General features: G+C 43.9%; 6 protein-coding genes and 1 long non-coding RNA gene across 8 annotated transcripts; 5 read left to right on the top strand and 2 right to left on the bottom strand.

The window, feature by feature from the left end:
- Positions 1-493: 493 nt before the first annotated feature.
- On the bottom strand, positions 494-1,954 carry LOC145710554 (uncharacterized). The gene is made up of 4 exons (XM_081788321.1): positions 1,783-1,954; positions 1,396-1,738; positions 981-1,321; positions 494-937 (listed from the first exon to the last, which is right to left on the bottom strand). Exons 1-4 carry the CDS (start codon positions 1,919-1,921, stop codon positions 642-644), a joined length of 1,119 nt encoding a protein of 372 aa, XP_081644447.1. The 5' UTR covers positions 1,922-1,954; the 3' UTR covers positions 494-641.
- LOC145708842 (trafficking protein particle complex subunit 11-like) lies at positions 1,942-4,729 on the bottom strand. Its single transcript, XM_081786541.1, has 7 exons — positions 4,492-4,729; positions 3,663-4,336; positions 3,401-3,620; positions 2,959-3,358; positions 2,602-2,913; positions 2,497-2,559; positions 1,942-2,433 (listed from the first exon to the last, which is right to left on the bottom strand). Exons 2-7 carry the CDS (start codon positions 4,324-4,326, stop codon positions 1,957-1,959), a joined length of 2,136 nt encoding a protein of 711 aa, XP_081642667.1. The 5' UTR covers positions 4,327-4,336; positions 4,492-4,729; the 3' UTR covers positions 1,942-1,956.
- Positions 4,561-5,996, top strand: LOC145710555 (uncharacterized). Of its 2 annotated transcripts, none has more exons than XM_081788323.1 (5): positions 4,561-4,697; positions 5,105-5,160; positions 5,208-5,315; positions 5,361-5,465; positions 5,510-5,995. In XM_081788323.1, exons 3-5 carry the CDS (start codon positions 5,236-5,238, stop codon positions 5,934-5,936), a joined length of 612 nt encoding a protein of 203 aa, XP_081644449.1. In that variant the 5' UTR covers positions 4,561-4,697; positions 5,105-5,160; positions 5,208-5,235; the 3' UTR covers positions 5,937-5,995. The 2 variants fall into 2 exon arrangements, with proteins under 2 accessions (XP_081644449.1, XP_081644448.1); XM_081788322.1 differs by lacking the exon at positions 4,561-4,697 and adding an exon at positions 4,840-4,998 and having other exon boundaries at positions 5,510-5,996.
- Positions 5,997-6,004: 8 nt separating this feature from the next.
- LOC145710553 (2-oxoisovalerate dehydrogenase subunit alpha, mitochondrial-like) lies at positions 6,005-7,983 on the top strand. Its single transcript, XM_081788319.1, has 8 exons — positions 6,005-6,135; positions 6,178-6,385; positions 6,427-6,529; positions 6,573-6,720; positions 6,771-6,928; positions 6,972-7,150; positions 7,192-7,363; positions 7,407-7,983. The coding sequence occupies exons 1-8, from the start codon at positions 6,012-6,014 to the stop codon at positions 7,575-7,577; spliced, it is 1,263 nt and encodes a 420-aa protein (XP_081644445.1). The 5' UTR covers positions 6,005-6,011; the 3' UTR covers positions 7,578-7,983.
- A 3-nt stretch (positions 7,984-7,986) lies between these two features.
- LOC145710556 (uncharacterized) lies at positions 7,987-8,525 on the top strand. The gene is made up of 3 exons (XR_014135052.1): positions 7,987-8,122; positions 8,165-8,253; positions 8,297-8,525. It is a non-coding gene; the product is annotated as an uncharacterized LOC145710556 (long non-coding RNA).
- Positions 8,526-12,999: 4,474 nt separating this feature from the next.
- LOC145708841 (ubiquitin carboxyl-terminal hydrolase 7-like) lies at positions 13,000-18,444 on the top strand. The gene is given in 19 exon segments (XM_081786540.1): positions 13,000-13,136; positions 13,209-13,344; positions 13,388-13,922; positions 13,925-14,182; positions 14,226-14,407; positions 14,453-14,593; positions 15,116-15,209; positions 15,249-15,509; positions 15,584-15,773; positions 15,813-16,026; positions 16,118-16,183; positions 16,230-16,556; positions 16,630-16,785; positions 16,830-16,950; positions 16,996-17,105; positions 17,149-17,337; positions 17,385-17,507; positions 17,556-17,714; positions 17,759-18,444. Coding segments are annotated over 18 exon segments (3,396 nt in total). The 5' UTR covers positions 13,000-13,136; positions 13,209-13,296; the 3' UTR covers positions 17,981-18,444.
- A 192-nt stretch (positions 18,445-18,636) lies between these two features.
- On the top strand, positions 18,637-21,794 carry LOC145709437 (GTP-binding protein 1-like). The gene is made up of 9 exons (XM_081787118.1): positions 18,637-18,777; positions 18,821-19,204; positions 19,248-19,493; positions 19,534-19,695; positions 19,739-19,869; positions 19,911-20,069; positions 20,110-20,313; positions 20,358-20,525; positions 20,567-21,794. Exons 1-9 carry the CDS (start codon positions 18,660-18,662, stop codon positions 20,708-20,710), a joined length of 1,716 nt encoding a protein of 571 aa, XP_081643244.1. The 5' UTR covers positions 18,637-18,659; the 3' UTR covers positions 20,711-21,794.
- Positions 21,795-21,810: the final 16 nt, after the last annotated feature.

Below are 21,810 nucleotides of genomic sequence, written 5' to 3'. Positions count from 1 at the left end.
ATCTTCGGCACCTTTGGCACCTTGAATTGATGATCCATCTCTGAAATGATGAACGAATAAAATGGATTCACTCAAGTGAACTGCTGTTTCAGAAAAACAAAGAGGTGGAAGACCAAGACGCCTACGCACACGTGACCTACACCTGGGGCGCGCGAGAGACCCACCACATGCGTAGGCGCCACGCATAATTTCTCGGAAATTCAGAATTTTTCGCGGAAGTTCGTAGCTGACGTATTCCGAACTCGATTCTGATAGGTTGCATGTGCTTTCGTGACTGTCATTTTTCCTCCAATCAGGCAGGGCGAGAATTTTGCGATGTCTACCCCCTTTAGTGTCTGCTGACCAGTGATCCGTAGATTCTGGACCCCGAGATACAACTGCAAAATGCGTTTACATAATGTAAAATACAGTAATACTGTGTGCCCGGAAACATTTTTCAAACACAATAACTTTTGATGATCATTTTTGGTTAGTCAAAAGTTTTATTTTGGATTTCAAATTTTATTTAAATAGTGAGGCAATGTATTGAAGAAAGTATGAGAAATAGGTAACAGAAATCAGTTTTTTTGAATGAATGAAGCCTAAGTCGACCCGAAATTGTCATGAAAAGTTTGGAACTGAGGAGAGGAGTTCGCTCTTAGCTACGCATCGTAATTTACAGGGTAAGCTTTGAGCCTAGCAAACTCGCTCTTGCTTGGGTTGGGATGGACGAGGAGTGAGCGTGAAATGACAGAATGGATTGGAACTGATTGATCTCCTGAATGCTTTAGGGTTAGCTTTGGGAGCAGCAACTCCCCAGAGTTAACCGGAAAATAGGACACTTTGGCGATATGACCGGGTTCTGAGGGAAGAAGGGAGAAGTTACGTGGAAGCGAAAGAATCTGGAAATCGTTGGACGTTTCAACCTCGAGTGAGCAAGACTTCAATTGCGTGGAAACTTAAATAAAGACGTTTTAAAACAACACACGTCTTCCTCTTACCATTTGAAATTTCAATTTCCAAATCAAATGGCTGCCATTGCTCGCAAACATCAGGTAATTTCGCTGTCAGAGAGATTTCCTCTTCGTCTTTCGCAATCGGAAGCGTTCCTAAGCTCGTCAAAAAGCAAAACTCCTCATCATCTGAGTCTTTCCGAGACCAAAAAATCTTCAGCTTCCCAAGTTCGACAGACATCGAGTTAGTGGGCAGAGCACCATCCTTTTTTGCAAGTGGAATGACGAATTGAGCAGAATCACCAAAATCAAGATCCACAGGTTCCTGGGCAAGCGGCGACGGGATCTGGGCTATATAATCGCTTTCGGCGTATTCAATGCGGTTTAATCTGAGCTCGGATATTTTAATGAAGTTCTTCGGCTGAAATTACCCGACAGCAATCTTGAATTTTGATATCCTAGCCTGAGAGGAATGTGGACGCGCAAGTCTTTTTCGACGAGTTCCACAGTTACTACTGCCAACAAGCTAGTACACGCAGATGAAAGTGCCAAGATTGGCATAAATAGAGGCGTAATACTTTTGGCTGAGACTTTGAAAGGCAGCGCTGGTAGCAGTCGCCGCTCTGCTCGTAACGAGCAAGCGTAATCATCAATCGACAGGTTCATTGAGGCGACTAGTAAGCTTGGCTCCGTGAAGGTGGTCGTTTCATTTTTCATCCAAACTGTGAACGTCTCCGAAGACGAGGACATATTGAATGTCAAACACTGGTTAGGATCTTTGACCTGAAGATCGCCTTTACTCATTCCTAAATCTCAGTTAGCGCTATTTTCGCTTCAGTACGTATGGTACCTATTGATGACTCTTTGTTGCATTGCACCGTCAGCTTGGCGTCATCTTTCGAATAATCTTCTTCGACCGAGTAAGTTATTTCAACTTTGACCATTTCGTTTGAAAATATTTTGATTGGATCGCTCATCGCAAGTGACATTTGTGCTGTTCTCTTTCATTCGGGTTACGCTGCATTTAAAATTCGTTATTCGACGTGAATGTGACCCGATCCTGAAGAATCTTGCAACTCTGAGGGGTGCTTTTCGAATGCTCAGCTACTCGTAGGCAAAGAGCATCACGCGCAACATCACTTTCGAAAGGGATGAGCCCTCGTGGCTTGAGCCCACTCCTGTCGAATTGTATCGTCACTTTTCCAATATTGATGGAAATCTCCTCTGCTACCAAGTTCTTCGCTGTCAGTGTCGCGGGAATTTTATATTTGAAAGAAAATGACTTCGTCTCTCCAGGAGCGAACGTTATCGGCTCGTTGATAAAGACGCTTTCGTTGGCGCAGCTCTGGCTGTACTTTGCATCTATACTGCTGATAGTAACAGGTGTGTTCACGCAATCGTTCTTCAATTCAACATTGAGAGTAAGCTCAGATGCTGCGTGAAAGGCCGGTTCAGAAAACTCGAAATAACATTTGACAAAACCATATTGGCCGTCGATACTTTTCGTGGGTTCTTTGTGTTGGAGACTATTGAGTTTTAAAAACATTTCTGAAGAACCTGTCCTGATCTTTTCGGGAATCGAAGAGCAGAGGTTCGTAAAATCTGACGTAAATGCATCTTTCTCTGACTAAGAAATAAATTAAGTAAGGTTTTGGGGATATTATGTTACTTGGGAGCATCTACTGAATGACGAGGCAAGAAAGAACAAACATCTGGCGAGTTTTTGGGATTCGTTTGGGGCAAGGCACTCTCTCAGTAAGGAATAGCATTTCGTTGCAAGCAGAGGCCAGGTTGGGTTGATCAACTCTGAGCATTTGTGAAGAAGCGTGGCTGCTCTAGTTCGACCTTCAGGTTCACCAGATTTTATATACTCTTCAGCCATAGTGACCAAAAGCTGGGGACGGAATTTCATGTAACCGCTATTCGTAAACTCGCTGTTTGCCTTGTGCAAGGTTCGAGTGATCTCCAGACAATGATCGAACTAAGAAAGCAGTCAGTTTTTTTTTTCAAGTAATTGTTGCTTTACATGGCACTCTTTATATTGAAGAGAGAACGTGGCGATCATTTCAGCTTGAGAATTCGCCGCAGAAAGTTCTGTGCGGAGTCCGTTTTTGCGCCAAACTCTTTCTCCCAAGAATACTTGCTCGTTTCCAAGAGGATCTGGCTTGGGATAAGCCTGGGCGAGGACTTGAGCTCGGATTTGACGGACGAATTCAGCTCGACGGCGCTCGAAATTAGCTGATTTTAACAGAAAAAATGCCGGCTGCGAGTTAACCCTAAGCCCATTGTTATATTCGCTCAGCAGCTCGCCATAACTTCGGTACTGCTGCCCCAGCCACGCGTAATACTCGAAGCCAAGTTCAGGAGCACCCTTGAAGCGGGAAAAGTAGTCGATGTGTCGATGAAATTGCTTCAAGGCGAAATCTCTAATTGATTCATTGCAAATTACAAAGATCTGACATTTTTACCGTTGGAAGTAAGGTGGCACAGTCAGATAGAGCTTGACGAGCTTGTAATTTACGAGTGATGCGAATTCGCGTAGCTCCGTGTAGTTCGTCGCAGTCATCGGAATCAGATCGGCCATCGTCAGTTTCGAGAAACAATGCTTGTAGAAGGTGATCGCGTCTTCGAAATTGCGTGTTACTTCGCAGAAGAAGGCCACTTCAAGAAGATTCATCAACTGAACCGCTTTAAAAAAACTTAATAAAAAGAAAATCTATGTCGTGATTTTGAGAATCTCTCCTTTGAACAAGTATCTGCAGAAGAGCAGGGGGTAAATCTTCGAGGCGTTATTTTCTATCCTGAGCTTGAGTTCTGTGATTATACTTTCGTAAAACGAGTTAGCGCGTTCGAGGAGGCGAGCTTGAAGCTGCTGAATATATCCAGTGAGGTGGTCGGGGGTGACGGGCAAGACGAAAATGCGATTTCTGTTAAGTTCGGTCTGCTCCTGGAGCTCGTCTACGCGCTTTGTGTTCTTTTCGCCGCCCTCGGCCCCCTGCAGGAGCACCAGACAGATCTGAATTCGACGTCCTTGGATCAAATGGCGAATAATGGCAATTTTGGAAACAATTTCCGTCAAGCGCTGATCCCAGTTTTGATCCGTCCATTCCAAATCCACGAAGAGGCAGATCACCGAGGGTAGCTCTGAGAGGTGTTTGATCATCCAGCGCTTTTTGAAGATGCCGCGCGGAATGTACTGCTCGATGTGCTCGCGTGTTTCTTTCTTCTGGGCATAAGTACTGTCGATGGGGACGAAGTCGAAGCGAGCTGCGACGTTTTGGCTGGTCCGGAAAGAGTCTTGAATGTATTTATGGACGGCATTGCGCTGCACATCCAGTCCGGCTAGATGAATCAGCGGCACTGGTAGCAGGCTCAGGCCGACATCACCAGCCATTTCCAGTACTCTTTGAGTGTTGGCTTTTTATTTTGCTTTAGCTACTATGAAATTATAGTTATAGTGACGTAATTGTAATTATTTCATTATGATTGCACTTTTTCAAACTAAAAAACACAAAGTTGAAGGTTTCAGGTGAAAATATACTTTTGATTGAGCCAATGCCTAGTGGAATTTCTAGAGATCGGAAATTTAGTGTTCTCGGAGGACGCTACTGCGCCCAGCGCCCTATTGGCTAAAAAATAAATCCCTTTGGTTAGATGAGTCAAACTCTTGAAAGAAAGAGAATTGCCCAAGATCGGGATCTTCTAAATGCACGGTCTTGTACACAGAAAGCTCGTTCATGAGTTTTTTCTTCAAAAATTTGAAAAGTAAGTTTGCGAAAGATTAGGATAATTCAGAACAATCAATGAGCATTTCATGGAAGCGATGAATATTTTAAGACTTCTTGTTCAGTGATATGATTATTCTGAGCAGTTATTGAGAGGAAACGAAATTTCGTTGAACTTCCAAAATTTCGGCGCCCTCTTCGTGCGTGGCGCTAGCATCCCTTATTGGTCGTGAACTTGCTGACCTAATTTACTCATAACAAAATTAAGCATTCATTCAAAATTTTTTGATTCATTTTTTTCCTTGTGGACCTCAGCTTTCTAGCTAGAAGGAGAAATAATGGTACGAGCTTATACTAGGCTTGTATTGTGTTTTCTGACCATAATGACGAATAGTTAAACACAGTTGTTATTGAATTATTGTAAAAAATGATAAGGTAAAATTTTAGAATAATAATAATGAAGAACAAAGACTGATCCAATCGGAAAATGATTCTTCCGCCAGGTAATTGGACCTTCTCTAGTCATTTCTGCTTTAACAATTTTACTAAGACGAGCACAATTTGCGGCACTTGCTGATATGTTGAATGGTGCAACTGCTTACGTTAGACATCCAGGTGGTTATGCTGCAACTTCTGGCGAAGGAAGAAGCAACTCAAAGTGAGTATTGGCCTCTTTCCTTATTGAATGCTATTTTTCATTCAGTCCGCCTCTGATCCTCTCTGGAGCTGTCGATGATCGCCCAATGAGTCTGCTCTCTTCATTCTATCACAATCCGTCTTCTTTCAGCCACGGAAAGAACAATAATGAGTGAGCATTTTTATTGATGATTTTCGAGCTAATGTCTTCTCTAGAGAAACCCGGGCGACAGGTCCAACCAGCTCGGTAAACCCAGCAAATGATCCGAACGGAAATCCTCCAAAATATCGAGATTATTTTCTCCCAATGGAACCGAAACAAGCTCCTCGGAGTGGAATCTCCAACGATTCAGGAAAGGGCACAACGACAGAAGAGTCTGATCTGGAGGAACGCAAATATACGACACTCAGAAAATGGACGCTAAAAGATGGGAAACCGATCCAGATATACGAAGAGCAGATCCCTTCTAAGAAGAAAAGTGGACCTTTGAATACTGGTATCCCGCCGAAATTCCGCGCTTTGGGTTGGCCGAGTTGGAAAAAAGACGTTCCATATCCGATCGGACAGTTGCCTCTTCTAGTCCATACTTGCGAGAACAAACCGGTTCATTTACGCAAAGAAGAACATTCGATGGAGGACTAGATTATAGTAGCTCACTGTCCGTTATTTTATTTCTGCCTGTCGATTCATTTACCTGCCATTTGAAAGATTGATTAAATGTCAAATTTAAGAATGCTTACTCGGGGATTACGAAAAGTCGTGCGACCGCTTGTGACTTCTGTTCCTCGAAGTGACAAGTTCCATCCCTCGACTCAATCTGAATTTATCAATGAGCTTCACAGTATGATATTTGTCAGTCCAAGTTCCACTTAGATGTACCTAGTGATCGACCCAATGGAAATCGAGAGGCTTCCAGTCTACCGAGTGATGGACCGATCGGGCAAGATTCTTCGGGAGAACCAGGATCCGAAGTTCACCAAGGACCAAGCCATCAAAATGTACAAGGCAATGATCAAGACCAACGAATTCGATCGGGTGATGTACGACGCTCAGCGACAGGGCCGAGTCAGCTTCTACATGACAAATTATGGGTAAGGACTCTTTTAAATGAATCGAAAATAAGTTTGACTAGTGAGGAAGCCGCGCAAATCGGTTCCATTGCCGCTCTTAACCCCGATGACCTTGTGTATGCTCAATATAGAGAAGCTGGTGTTATCTTTTATCGCGGCTTTACTGTAAGTTGACTTAGAAAGAAGATAACAATGATGATGTCCGTAGTATCAACAAGCCTGTGATCAATGCTACGGAAATGTTGACGACAAAGGATCGGGCCGACAAATGCCTGTCCACTACGGCTCTCGAGAGTTAGACTATGTTACAATTTCGTCACCTCTGACAACTCAGCTTCCTCAAGCCGCTGGTTCTGGTAATAAATATTACAAAATTGTCGTTTTCGTAGCATTCATTGTTCTTCAGCTTTCGCTCTCCGACGAGCTGGCGAAAAGCGCGTTGTTATGTGCTACTTTGGTGAGGGCTCTGCGTCGGAAGGAGATGCTCACGCCGCGTTTAACTTCGCCGCTACGCTCAACTGTCCTGTTATATTCTTCTGCCGAAACAACGGATTCGCCATCTCTGTAAGAAAATTCGAAAAAACATCCTCTCAAAAACATTGACTAGACCCCTGTTGAAGATCAGTACACCGGAGATGGAATCGCTTCTCGAGCACCAGGCTACGGAATGATGACTATCCGAGTCGATGGAAACGACTTGATGGCTGTCTTCAACGCCACCGTGAAAGCCCGAGAAATCGCACTGTCCGAGAATCGACCTATTCTAATTGAAGCCATCACTTATCGGTAAACTTCACCTTTTTATCTTGCACTCACGTCTTCTTAAGACAAGGACATCACTCGACTTCTGACGATTCTTCACGATACCGATCAATTGATGAAGTCAACATGTGGCAAAAGACAGACCACCCTATTTCCCGATTCCGACAGTACATGATGGCCCAAGGATGGTGGTCAATGGAAGAAGACGCTGCTCTTCAAAAATCCTTGAAGAAAGACGTATACTCAGCAGCAAATTCTCACAAATTTATCTCTTTTTTAGGTTTTGACAGCGCTCGTCACTGCCGAAAAGAAGAAGAAGCCATCTATTGACTCGATGTTTGAGGACGTTTACGATGTACCGACCCCTGAACTCGAGAGACAGAAGGCTGAACTGATGGAACATCTCAAGCAGTACGGCAAACATTACAACCTCGACCAGTACTCTCAATAAGAACTCTTGGCATCGTGTCATGAGGCTTATTTATTCTATTTGCTTGTCTGATTCATATAACTTTATATATCTAGTAACTTTTCCTATTTAAAAATACTGTCTGACTCTGATAATGGTGCGGGATCTGGCCAAGATTTACCTTTTGTACGAAAACGTCCAATTCAAGCTCTCCTTATGATTATAGGTGTGCCATGCCAAAGCCTTTTCACAACCTACGCTAGAAGAAAGGGTATTCACGTATTATTGTGAGAATCGAGAACTTAGGGTGACTTCTCCCCACTCTTCTGTCTCCTCGTCTCTTCCCTTGTTTTTGACAAGGAGGAGGCAGTGGGCTTATGTAACGTGAAATCTTACCTTGAAATATTCATTTTTCATCCATGGAATTAAACTTCTCAAAATTTCGTAATCTCTTATTTATATATTTGCTAATGATAGAATGTTGTCCGCTGCCTTGCGCCGAGCTTCTGGCCGTCTTGCCCGACCCGTCCTTCGAAACGCCTCCACCAAGATCGTCCCAGTAGAAGCTGAAGTTTCCATGGCTTACGGTATTTTTCGACTAATATATCCAGGTCATTATCTCCATTAAGATGCCGTCCTTCTTGGATTCTACGTCTGGTTCATCGCTTACAACGCCCGACGAGTTGTTGGCCGAAGCTACACTCCAATGGACTACGAAGTAAGTAATTCAGGTGTTTACGCTTCTTACTATCTATTTTTAGGACATCAAGGTTATCAACAACTACTTCGGCCAGTTCCAGCTCCCCTACCCATTCACTTCCGGATAAACAACGGTCTAAAGCCATTAAATTATTTAATTCCGCACTGCGAACTCTGTCTCCTAGTTAAGTTCAATCCTGCATTTGATCTCACTTTATTTATCGAACTTAACCGGGGTTTCATTACTTCAAAAGTGATAGAAACGTCAAATAAAGAACAACTTTTATTCAGCATCAGTTATTTTTATAATCGGTTTAGATTCTCTTCTTTTCATTTCTATGCCAGGTGCATTTGCGAGATTCGAGCTTCCTGCAGGTTGATTGCCCGCCTTTGGTGGGATGCCCATCTTGAGTCCCGTGCCTTTGAAGCTCATCGTTGACTTTCGAGGGCTATTTGATGCGCTTTTCACGCGCGGGCTCGCAGGAATACTGGTCAAGATGCGCAAATTAATTAAGCAAAATTTTGTGCGATATCAATTAGTTATCTGATCATTTGCATCAATCCTTGAATTACTATGAATCGTGGACATTGAGGTTGCAGGACGACCCGTTGAACTCCTAGAAGACGGTCTCGCGAAAAGAACGTTTTCAGTCGCGATGCGGCTTATTCATGTTGAGAAAATAAAAGCTCGGTACTCGAGCTTCATAGTTTAGTAATACTTAATCTCAACAGCTTCCTGCAAGTGTCATCTTTTTGGCGATACGCTTCTCTATATGCCCGCTTTCGTCGGATTTCCTGCAATCTGTCCTTCGCCTCCTTCATTTTTTCATCGCAACAGCAGGGTCAAACCACCTTTTTGGTTGGTCTCTGGTGATGTCTTCAGCTGGTTTCTTTTTGGGCCACTTATTCAGTTGCTTGTCCTCTTGGACTTGCTTTCAGATGATATTTTAAAATTGGGTTCTTCAGAATCTCGGAAAATCGCGATTCCCAGTACATAATCATAATATCCGTTCCTCTTGGTGGTCATAGGAGCTTTGAAGGTCCTCCAACGACTTGGAGAATGTCACTAGCTTTTTGGTTATTCTCTCAGACCTATTATCATATATAATTATTATTTCTTTTACAATTAGTTTGACCTCGCTTTCGCACATGCAAGAAGTCGTGGGTAGCGATCATGCAGGGGTTTCAGCTCGTGTGCTCGCTGACTAAGATAATCCTTCATGTATCTGATAGTGTCCCGGATTTCTTCCTTTATTGGCTCCACTTGCTGCAAAATCATCAAGTGAACTATTTTATTAAAATAAATACGAATAGTACAAATCATATCACCTTGACAGTGTTTTTTTTAAATTGCACGAAATCTGGGGAGTCCTTTATCTCCGAGCAGGATCGCCCTAGAAAGTCCCCAAAGGGCTTAAAATGTAGCTTAGGGTCTAATCTAGTGCGTAAGGGGGTTAATAAATTCTAGAGCCCACGTGATATTACGTAATATTACGTAATATAGGAAACATCATGTTTTTTTCCAATAAGTAAGGTTACAGATATCAAATAGTATGCCTATCGACGTCATTTTTCATCCTCTTTCTCGACTGAGGTCACTTGAGGTCACGTGACCCCAAATGACCTCGATATAAATAAAAAGCCTCTAAATAATGAGTGAAATATATTTTTGAATAGTTTTGAAAGATGATTGTCATTCATACTTGATAGAGGTCATTTGGGGTCACATGACTTCAAGTGACCCCGATTTTTTTCTTTAAAACGAAACATTATGAGTCAAACATCATTTTAAAGCCCTTTTTAAGCCGTTTCAGCCCCGTCCCTTGATATTTAAATTTAAGGGGCTTGACGGCCCTTCGGGCCGTTTCAGCCCCGTCCCTTGATTTTTAAATTTAAGGGGCTTGACGGCCCTTCGGGCCGTTTCAGCCCCGTCCCTTGATTTTTAAATTTAAGGGGCTTGACGGCCCTTCGGGCCGTTTCAGCCCCGTCCCTTGATTTTTAAATTTAAGGGGCTTGACGGCCCTTCGGGCCGTTTCAGCCCCGTCCCTTGATTTTTAAATTTAAGGGGCTTGACGGCCCTTCGGGCCGTTTCAGCCCCGTCCCTTGATTTTTAAATTTAAGGGGCTTGACGGCCCTTCGGGCCGTTTCAGCCCCGTCCCTTGATTTTTAAATTTAAGGGGCTTGACGGCCCTTCGGGCCGTTTCAGCCCCGTCCCTTGATTTTTAAATTTAAGGGGCTTGACGGCCCTTCGGGCCGTTTCAGCCCCGTCCCTTGATTTTTAAATTTAAGGGGCTTGACGGCCCTTCGGGCCGTTTCAGCCCCGTCCCTTGATTTTTAAATTTAAGGGGCTTGACGGCCCTTCGGGCCGTTTCAGCCCCGTCCCTTGATTTTTAAATTTAAGGGGCTTGACGGCCCTTCGGGCCGTTTCAGCCCCGTCCCTTGATTTTTAAATTTAAGGGGCTTGACGGCCCTTCGGGCCGTTTCAGCCCCGTCCCTTGATTTTTAAATTTAAGGGGCTTGACGGCCCTTCGGGCCGTTTCAGCCCCGTCCCTTGATTTTTAAATTTAAGGGGCTTGACGGCCCTTCGGGCCGTTTCAGCCCCGTCCCTTGATTTTAAATTTAAGGGGCTTGACGGCCCTTCGGGCCGTTTCAGCCCCGTCCCTTGATTTTTAAATTTAAGGGGCTTGACGGCCCTTCGGGCCGTTTCAGCCCCGTCCCTTGATTTTTAAATTTAAGGGGCTTGACGGCCCTTCGGGCCGTTTCAGCCCCGTCCCTTGATTTTAAATTTAAGGGGCTTGACGGCCCTTCGGGCCGTTTCAGCCCCGTCCCTTGATTTTTAAATTTAAGGGGCTTGACGGCCCTTCGGGCCGTTTCAGCCCCGTCCCTTGATTTTTAAATTTAAGGGGCTTGACGGCCCTTCGGGCCGTTTCAGCCCCGTCCCTTGATTTTTAAATTTAAGGGGCTTGACGGCCCTTCGGGCCGTTTCAGCCCCGTCCCTTGATTTTAAATTTAAGGGGCTTGACGGCCCTTCGGGCCGTTTCAGCCCCGTCCCTTGATTTTTAAATTTAAGGGGCTTGACGGCCCTTCGGGCCGTTTCAGCCCCGTCCCTTGATTTTTAAATTTAAGGGGCTTGACGGCCCTTCGGGCCGTTTCAGCCCCGTCCCTTGATTTTTAAATTTAAGGGGCTTGACGGCCCTTCGGGCCGTTTCAGCCCCGTCCCTTGATTTTTAAATTTAAGGGGCTTGACGGCCCTTCGGGCCGTTTCAGCCCCGTCCCTTGATTTTTAAATTTAAGGGGCTTGACGGCCCTTCGGGCCGTTTCAGCCCCGTCCCTTGATTTTAAATTTAAGGGGCTTGACGGCCCTTCGGGCCGTTTCAGCCCCGTCCCTTGATTTTTAAATTTAAGGGGCTTGACGGCCCTTCGGGCCGTTTCAGCCCCGTCCCTTGATTTTTAAATTTAAGGGGCTTGACGGCCCTTCGGGCCGTTTCAGCCCCGTCCCTTGATTTTTAAATTTAAGGGGCTTGACGGCCCTTCGGGCCGTTTCAGCCCCGTCCCTTGATTTTTAAATTTAAGGGGCTTGACGGCCCTTCGGGCCGTTTCAGCCCCGTCCCTTGATTTTTAAATTTAAGGGGCTTGACGGCCCTTCGGGCCGTTTCAGCCCCGTCCCTTGATTTTTAAATTTAAGGGGCTTGACAAAGGCTGGGAAGCTTGAGTTGATCATTCTCAGTTGCGTCCCCAACCCCACCCACCTCCATCTGATGTAAAAATTTATATATACCACATTTTTAATTTTCTTATGGTTTCTATTTAATTTTTTAAGTTTAGTTTACCGTCGTCAAATTACTTGTTTTCCATCCTCATTCTTTCTTCCAGTGAAGACTCCCACAGAGTCCTCCGGGTCCTCCGCACCAATTTTAGAGAAGGTCAACTTCAAGCGTCGATTACGCAATGATTTAGTAATTTCTAGAGCTAGGCAAACCCCTTACGCACTAGATTAGACCCTTAGCTACATTTTCCACCCTTTGGCACTTCTGTAGCATTACTGTAGCCTGAGAATAAGCGCTCCCCAAGAAGCCCGTTTTTTGTGCAATTTAAAAAAAACACTGTCCTTGGTAATCGTCCTTTTTCTTAAAGAACAAATTACATGCAGGGCAGAAAATGTCGTACCCAGTAGACTTGTATCGATAAGTTATTTTTCCGTTGATAAGTAGTCGCTCAATATCTTCAATAGGGAAACGCCAAATTTGACATTTTCGAATATTTCTGTCGTCCATCAGCGGCGAGTTAACATTTTTCTGTTTTCTCATTATTTCCTTGACAGACCTATTTCGCGGAGACAGCATTCTGTTGCTTGAAATCTTCGATGAAACACCTGTTTAGCGGATTGAGAAAGTATACACCTAAACTTTAGGCCATAAACTCATCGGTTTAGATTTCTAAGAATCGATTCCTGAACTAGTCCTCGAAAATGACGAGCTGGCACTATCTGTGTTCTTGATTGGAAGTAGATAATCTTTCGAGGAGTCATTTTTTCTGATACCAGAAGCTGCAGAGTTGATTCTTTGAAGGCTTTTGTTAGATGCTACAGGCTGGTTTTTGGCATATTCTTCTTTTATTTCAAAAAGTCGGTTTTCTCTTCGCGAAAGCCGTCGAGTCCGATCCATTTTGGTTCTTGCTTATAAACTAACGAGGATGTCTAGCTAAATCTTTGATAAATACTGTATATTCTAGAAATCTTCAATATCTCAATTATCGAATTCTTGTTTTTTAGAAGTCGTGTTCGAAATTCGAGTGTTGCTCACAATTCGGCAATATTGGAAACAAACTCGGAGTTGGGCAGGTTCGTGGCGGTGATCCCGACACTTGCCAACTGTCGGAGCAAGCGGCCCAGTTAACCCTCAAGTGAGTCTTTTTGGAAAAGAGAAAACGCTCTCCTTTTGCTCTAGAATATCTTGTTTTTACAGGTGAATTAAGATCAACAAAGAGCGAAAAACGACTTCGGGCGAAAAAGCCGAAGTTCCGAAAAAGCAAAAAGAAGCTAGCCGCAACGCCCACGAAGAAGATGGAATCTATGGAAGTAGACACTGCAGAAAATGATTCTTCAATCAAGGTAACATTTCGCTAGTGTTGTTTAAACTGAGTCGCTCTCAAAGATTGAGGTGGATTCTGGTAGTACTGACGCGGAAATCGGATCAAATGAAACGGATGGCTTCGAAGTTTCAGAACTCAAGTTTCGCCATGTCGTCAAAAATGTTCATAAGCTTGTTTACGGATCGACCAGCCCTTCTGCCGCTCACTTCATTCGGGGCTTGCCATGGAAAATCTTGGTGATGCCTCGTCCGAATCGTGAAGGCCAGACAGTGTCTATCGGGTACTTTCTCCAGTGCAATTCCGACTCGGACTCTATCACCTGGTCTTGCTCTGCTACTGCGCACTTGCGCGTGTTGCCACATGATGTGTCAAACGACAACGTCGACATTGACAAATGTTCGAAGAGAATTACCCACATATTTCACTCAAAAGAAAATGACTGGGGATTCTCTCACTTTTTATCTTGGGAAGATGCGACCGACCCTTCGAAAGGATATTGTTCTCCGGACTACACTCTCACCTTCGAGGCGGAAGTCTGCGCCGATGCTCCGCATGGCATTGCCTGGGACAGCAAGAAACATACAGGCTACGTGGGACTCAAAACCAGGGTGCAACTTGCTACATGAACTCCTTACTCCAGACCCTTTTCTTCACCACAAAACTTCGTTCCGCTGTTTACCAAATGCCTACAGATTTTGACGAACAGTCCGTTCCACTCGCTCTCCAGCGCGTCTTTTACGAGATTCAATCTCAAGACAAACCCGTCGGCACGAAGAAACTGACCAAATCTTTTGGCTGGGAAAGCCTGGATTCATTCATGCAACATGATGTACAAGAGTTTTGCCGCGTTCTGCTAGGTCACTAATGAGCGTATTCATGGCCCGCTAACTTCTATTTCAGATAATCTGGAATCAAAGATGAAGGGTACTAGCGTCGAAGGCACTATCAATAATCTGTTCGAAGCTAAAACAATTTCTTACATCAAGTGTAAAAATGTTGACTATCAGTCCCGCCGCGAGGAAATCTACTACGATATATCACTGCCCATCAAAAACAACAAGTCCATCATTGAATCCTTCAAGGTAATTGATCTCGTTCTACCGCAGTTCCTCGACGATGTATTTCAGGAGTACGTCAAGCCCGACTTATTAGAAGGCGACAATAAATTCGATGCTGGTAAATTTGGACTTCAGGACGCCGAGAAAGGCGTCACCTTCAAGGACTTTCCCCCTATTCTTCATATCCAGTTGATGCGATTCCAATATGACCTGGGCTCGGCAATCTGACCTGAGTAAAACCCTGAGTCAGGCCTCTGAGTACTGAGTACACAGGGCCTGACCTGTGTGCCTGAGTAAAATCGAGGCCCGAGAAAAAAAACCCTGAGCCTGACCCTGACCTGAGTTAAAAGACAGGCCTGAGTTGCTCACACAGGGCCTGAGTAAGCGAAAAAAAACACAAAAAAGGGTCAATTTGCAACGTCAAGGGGGTCAAAATACAACTGTCACTTGATTTTCCGTATTATGGGCGATTTTGTGATTAAAAGTTATATGTTATCTGCGAAAAATAAAATTGTTAAAATTTTGATGTGTGGAAAAACCCTGAGTTTTGGCCTGAGTCAGGCACCTGACCCTGACCTGAGTTCCTGAGTCTGAGCAGGCCTGACTGAGTACCCTGAGTACCTGACTGAGTGAGAAACCCTGACCTGAGTTCCTGAGTAAATATCAAGAAAAAATTTTTAACCCTGACCCTGACCCTGACCCTGTACTCAGGTTGCCGAGCCCAGATATGACCCGATGACTGATTCAAACATTAAAATAAACGACAGAATCGAGTTTGGAGAAGAAATCAATCTCGATGAGTTTTTAGAAGAGGCGAATCCTGAAGGTTATTATTTCAAGCTTTATTGAAGTAGACATTTTGTAGACCCCGCCGACTATGTCCTACATGCTGTTCTCGTGCATTCTGGTGACAATTATGGTGGCCATTACGTGGCTTATATTAATCCTAAGGGAGACGGAAAGTGGTTCAAGTTCGATGACGATGTTGTTGCATGTTGTAACACGAAGGAGGCCATTCTCTCCAACTTTGGGGGCACAGACGAAAAGAATGGTTTCGTCAAATCGTGCACAAACGCTTACATGCTCGTCTACATCAGGAAGAGCCAATTGCCGTGTATTATTTTCGGAAAGGGTCGCTCAAAATTGCTTGAATAACCATTGAAACTAACTAGCGAAAAAGTTTGGTGACACTTTTGAAAGAATTGTCCGAAAAGACTGATATTCCTGTGCATTTGGCAACTAAATTCACTGAAGAAAGGGAAATTGAAGCGATCAAGCGAAAAGAAAAGAACGAAGCTCACTATTTTATGACGGTGAATATCATTTCTGATGAGCAATTTGGTGGACATCAGGGCTCTGGTCTAATCGATCCAGACTGTATCAGTTTTAGGTTCGTTTATCTGGTGTGCTTGGGTATTAATAAGTTTAGGACAATCAAAGCCAGGAAGGACTTGAGCTGGGCGAAGCTGAAAGTTAAGCTAGCCGATTACCTTGGGTGTGACGAAGAAACGTTCAGAATCTGGTTTTTCAAACGGAAGTATATTCGCAGCAATAATGCGGACCATGAGACATGGCGTCCAGAGTTTATCGATGAAGATGATATGGAGAAGTACGTCTCGCAAGTGAGTATCGATTACAAAAACGTAAGATTTGTATGCACTTTTATATTTGCTTTATTTATATTGCACTTATCATATATTATTAATATCATTTCAACTCAACTAGCCGATTCAGAATGGCCAAGATGCTTCTACAACAGTCTGGCTCGAGCTACCGAATGTTGCGACTGCCCAGCTTCAGGTTCGATTTATCGTTGCTAAAGTTTTTTAATATCAAAATAATCTAGTCCTTCTATACTAAAAGAGATTTGCTGATCTTCCTTCGTCTCTTCGACCCGGACAGCGGAACTATTGCTTATTGCGGCCATCTGATCGTGCCCATCAGCTCCAAGCTAAAAGATCTCATTCCAGAAATGACGCGAAGGGCGTTCTGGAATGAGCAACCCGCAGAAGACGAAATACTCATGTTTGAAGATCGGCATTTAGGCTACTGCATTCACCTGAAAGACTTGAACGCGTCGATGAATGAAGCACTCCTTTTTCAAGGCGACAGGTCCGGGTTCGCCGAATGGAAACGATGCCGATATCGAAGACGGCGTCGTTTTGATATTTCAGGTAGATTATGTAAATATATCAGGCATAATAACTCTTTGCTTTTATTTCTCAGTCTGTTCCATTTAATCTTAGAAACACCCGAAGCTTTATCCGAATGAGAAACCAGCCTCTGGTATTCGCAATGTTGCCGAGTACTTCCGCGATCAAGCGAACAGTCATGAAGTCGTATTCCACAATGTTGAAATTCCCAATGATCCCGGCTTCGTAGTCAGGCTTAATCAGCGAGAGGTAAAAAACATCGGCCAGCGCGCAAAAAGTTCTATTTTCTTTAGAATTACCAGCACATGGCGAGTGAAGTGGCCCGCGTTCTCAACAGGGATCCAAAGAGAATTCAATTCTTCAAAGTTCCGCCGTACGCACGAGACGGCATCGGCCAAGTAGTCAAAAGCACTGGTAATGTTCAAAAGTTTCGGTTCTTTCTTATTTAATATTGATCAGAAAAGCGCACAATAGAAGATATCATCTACCTCCCCAACAACAAGCGCTTCATGATGTACATGCAAGGTGAACGCGAAAGCAAGAAAAATAGAAAGAAAATGTTCTATCAGGTGAGTTCATACATGGCATTGTTGCTATATCAAGAGTGTTTAGTTAATCAGCATGGACATTGCTCAATTCGAAACAAAAAACCAGCTACCTATAAAGTTCCTATTCGCAGACATGCGTGAAGTTGACATGATCCTTTACGCGAATCCGAAATCTACCATGAAAGACCTTTTGGACGAAGTGCGCACAAGAATTCCCGACCTAGCCAGTGATTCAGAGCTGCGTATTCTTGAGGTAAAATATTTATCCGATCCAGGTGGAGAAAACAGGGATTATTTTAGTACATTAACACAAGAATAATAACCATTCTTGCTCATTCGAAAGAAGTTGAATTTGCAAGCTACGCGGCGCACGGTGCGAGCAATCAGCGACACATCAGAATCGACGAAGTCCCAGAGGCACATGTAATCTTCGTTTTGGCGATTTCGAGGTGAATTTACGGACAATTTTAGAGATCCTTCGCGCCCGGGGAAATTCTCATCCAAGTGGGCCACTTCCACAGCTCAGTCCAGAACGCGTTCGGCACGCCGTTCTTTGTCAAGATTTGCCACGGGGACACGATCAGAAGTGTCAGGGACAAGATCAAGTCGCAATTGAATGTTTCCGAAAAGGTAGAGCTCAATGAGTTCAATTCAAGGACTAACTCGGACTTGAGGAATTCGCAAAGTGGAAGATTGCGCTTATACAGTCATCACGTCCTCGTTATTACACGGAAGAAGAAGAGGACACAGTAATTGACACGAAAGGGCTGCAAGTAGAAGAGTGCGGCGGCGTGCCCCTCGTTAACAACAGAATATGGATCGGACTAGATCACCCGCTGCGCCAGAAGCCAAAGCCGAAACAGGCCCCTCTTCCGCCGATAACTATCCGAAACTAGCAAAATCAGCTGTCTCATTCCACTCGGAGATGCGCCTCATTTACACTTCTCCCGTTCGTTCTCCTCAACTAAGTTATTTGAGTATTTAAAAAGTTCATAAAACCTTCCGTTTAACGTTAACAAGGAAATCTACGTTACTAAATTACTTCATATTTTCTATATTTCTTTTTTTATTTTAGAATACTTCTTTCTGTAAAAAGACTTGAAAGCAATTCTACATTTGTTTTCCTAATTTACGTACGTCGATAGACTCTCAACGGCCTGAGAACTCTAATTAACTTGCCATTGAACATGTGCTGCTTTCCAATCACTGCTACTCGATGAAAATTGTTCCTTCCGTTTTGTCGAAGCGACTATTTTGGCCTTAGTCAATATAACTTATTTTATTTTACATTTGAAAAGAAAGAAAAATGTTCGTTTGGTTAACTCGTGTAAAAAGAATAAAAAGATAATGTTACTGTTCCCTCTTGGATTCATTCTTACAGAGCACCTCGCAGCAACCACAAAAGCGCACTCGAGAGAAGAAGAATTTTCTTACAGTAGTCTTTTGCAAATAAACCATGAGCGGTGCTCGTTCTGTCCAAATAGCGCTTTTTTTTTTATTCCCATCGTCGCAGCGGGTTTAGCTAATCATAACGCTCGGAATAATTCAGACTGGGAGCGTGATGAAAATTGCAATATGAGTAGCGAGCCGATTTCTTCAAACTTCGAACAGTTCCAGGACTTGACGGACAAACGCCTGTTGGTAGACCCGACGGAAGAGGTCCTCAATGGCTACATTTACAAATTGAAATCTGGTAAATTATAAAAATCCGCTTCAGCTACTATCTTCACCTATAGAATTGTACGGACGAGGCGAAACGCTTGTTTCTATCGGAATTGGAACTGAGGATGATGATGCAGAAGGTCTTCCCAAAGACGAAGCTGACAAAGCAGAGACAAATCTCACCAAAATCTCGGAAGAAATTAACTGCAAGCTTTCCCTCCTAAGAACGAAAACACTCCAGAACGGACGCGAGGTGCGCGATTTTCTTCTTCGAAAAAGACTGGAGGATGAATCCGATTTTTGTGAAGTGCGTGTTGCAGTTGTTGGAAATGTCGACGCTGGAAAATCGACCTTACTTGGTGTACTAACTCACAATTGTCTGGACAACGGAAGAGGTGCCGCGCGGCAGAAATTATTTCGCCATAAGCACGAAATAGAATCGGGAAGAACTTCCTCCGGTAACTCACGTTTGTCTTTGGTTTCCATTTAAACTCGTTGTAGTCGGTAACGAGATTCTGGGGTTCGATTCCGATGGAAAAGTAGTGAATACTCCCTCGCATGGATCAACTCTCGACTGGACAGACATTTGCAGTAAGAGCTCAAAAGTACTGACCTTTGTAGATTTGGCCGGCCATGAGAAGTATCTGAAAACAACTGTCTTCGGCTTGACAGGACATTTGCCCGATTTCTGTTTGATCGTGGTCGGCTCAAATGCCGGTTTCATTGGAATGGCTAAAGAGCATCTCGGTAAGGCTGGCGAGCTCTATATTGTCTAAAAAATCTGAAGGTCTTGCCTTGGCGCTCAACTTGCCAGTCATGTGCGTTGTCACGAAGATCGACATGTGTCCTCCTAATGTTTTGAAGGAAACATTGTCTGTCCTCGCCAAGCTTCTTAAGTCTAGTGGCGTGAAGAAGATTCCCCTCCTTGTGCAAGAGCACAAACATGCTGGTAAGCGCCTCTCAGCGAAAAGCCATCTGTAGAAATATTTCAGTTATTGCTGCTCAAAACTTTTGCTCTGAAAGAGTCGCGCCTATCTTTAAAGTCAGCTCCGTAACTGGCGACGGACTTGACAATCTCAAAGTATTTTTTAATTTGCTCCAACCGCGCATACCAACTGGAAAGGTATTATTTGGATAAAAATATGTTCTTAATCATCCTTTTAGAAAACTGACAAGGCAGAATTCTCCGTCGATGACGTCTTCTCTGTGCCTGGAGTAGGAACCGTTGCGTCAGGCACTCTACTTTCTGGAATCGTCACAGCTGGACAAACGCTTCAGATGGGACCGGACTCGAATGGCAAATTCGAACATGTTGTTATAAAGGTAATCGGAGATTATTCAATTTGAGCGAATGGAATTTTAGTCTATCCATCGAAAACGGCTGCCAGTAACAGAAGTTTGCGCCGGCCAGGCAGCAGCCTTTGCGCTCAAGAAAGTAAAACGCAAGGATCTGCGAAAGGGAACTGTTCTCTTGGGGCTTGACGAGCAATCGCCAAAAGCAGTTTGGGAGTTTAAAGGGGAAGTCGTTATCTTGCATCATCCCACGACAATAATGACCAATTACCAAGTACGTTTGCTCATCTTAATTTAGTCAACTCAAGGATTTTCTAGGCGATGGTTCACGTTGGAGCTGTACGTCAAACTGCCCAAATTACTTCAATGTCGACTGAAGCGCTTAGAACAGGCGACAAAGCAATGGTGCACTTCCGCTTCGTTAAAAACCCAGAGTGGCTGGTTCCTGAAAGAAGATTCGTTTTCAGAGAAGGTCGAACCAAAGCGGTAAATGTTCCCATTTTATTCTTTCGTCTCCAATGTTCTAGGTTGGAACTGTTAAAGAGCTGATAATCGGCCCAGCCCCGATAAATCTCAATCGCCATAAAGCCCGAAAACTGCCGTCGCAACCAGCTGCCAGCGGAGACTCGAATCGCACCAAACGTAAACTGGCATATTCCAAGAAGAAATAGATATCCTGACTGAAAAGATTAATTTCTCTTTACTTTTTTGCAAACCTTCTCTAGAGCGAACGAATTGATGGCGTGTAGAATTGATATATTGGTGTGCGGGACACACTTAAAAGATAAAACGCATTGTTGAATAAAAGAGGAGCTCCTAATAGTTTTTAGACTTTCTTGTAGTTAAGAAAGCTCTCGAAATATTGTTTGTTAATTTATGGTATGTGGTGAAATAGGATTTTGATAACAAGTAGAAATTTATAACGGACAAAGGAATAATATACTCTGAAAGGACTTGTATTTCGGATCCACATTATTTTTAAAATCTAGTTTAGCGCACTTATAAATGTGTGCCTGTCCAAAAGGCTTCATTGTGATGAATTGAACTTAACTGCTCCTGTTACCTCATTTATCTTCATAATTTAAACAATATCAGGGTGGAACATTCGGGCAAAAATTTTGGGTCTGGCCGGCCGATTGCCCGCCGATGCCCGGAAATTTTCATCGGCGCCGGGAAAAACCGGCGAAATTTCGGACGCCCGACTTTGCCCGGCGCAGATTTCTGCCCGATTTTTGTCCGGCGCCGATTTTTGCCCGACTTTACTCCGGCGCCGATTTCTGCCCGGCCGCCAGCAATAATCTCGGCGCCGATATTTTATGGACAAAATTAGGACGCCGATTTACTCGACTAAGAAAGAAGTGAATATAAAAATTTCGTGATATGAACCCGGTTAGGCAGTAGAAAGTCATTCTTTTATAAAAAGGAGGATAATTTCACCGTATGACAAACATGTCGACCCTAAAAAGGAAAAGCCCTTAATAATAATTAACAATAATCGAGAGTAGTGGATTGAAAAAGTTAGTATTAGTGCTTCCCTGGTTAGCCGGCCGACTTTTTTGCCCGCCCGCCGACTTTTTCAGGGCGCCGTTTTTGCCCGGCCGATGGTGTCTTTTTCGGGCGCCGACTTTGCCCGACTGCCCGAAGTTGCCCGTTTTTTAACCCAAAATATGACCATCGCGCCGGCCGTTTGCCCGCCGTTGCCCGGCGCCGACCAATTTGCCCGAGTTTGCCCGGCCGAATGTTCCACCCTGAACAATATGTCCGTTTTCTA

This window comes from Oikopleura dioica, chromosome XSR (assembly GCF_907165135.1).
Source record: "Oikopleura dioica chromosome XSR, OKI2018_I68_1.0, whole genome shotgun sequence".
Classification (NCBI taxonomy): Eukaryota; Metazoa; Chordata; class Appendicularia; order Copelata; family Oikopleuridae; genus Oikopleura; species Oikopleura dioica.
The sequence above is the reverse complement of the archived record's forward strand: the minus strand, read 5'-3'. Positions and strand labels throughout refer to the sequence as shown.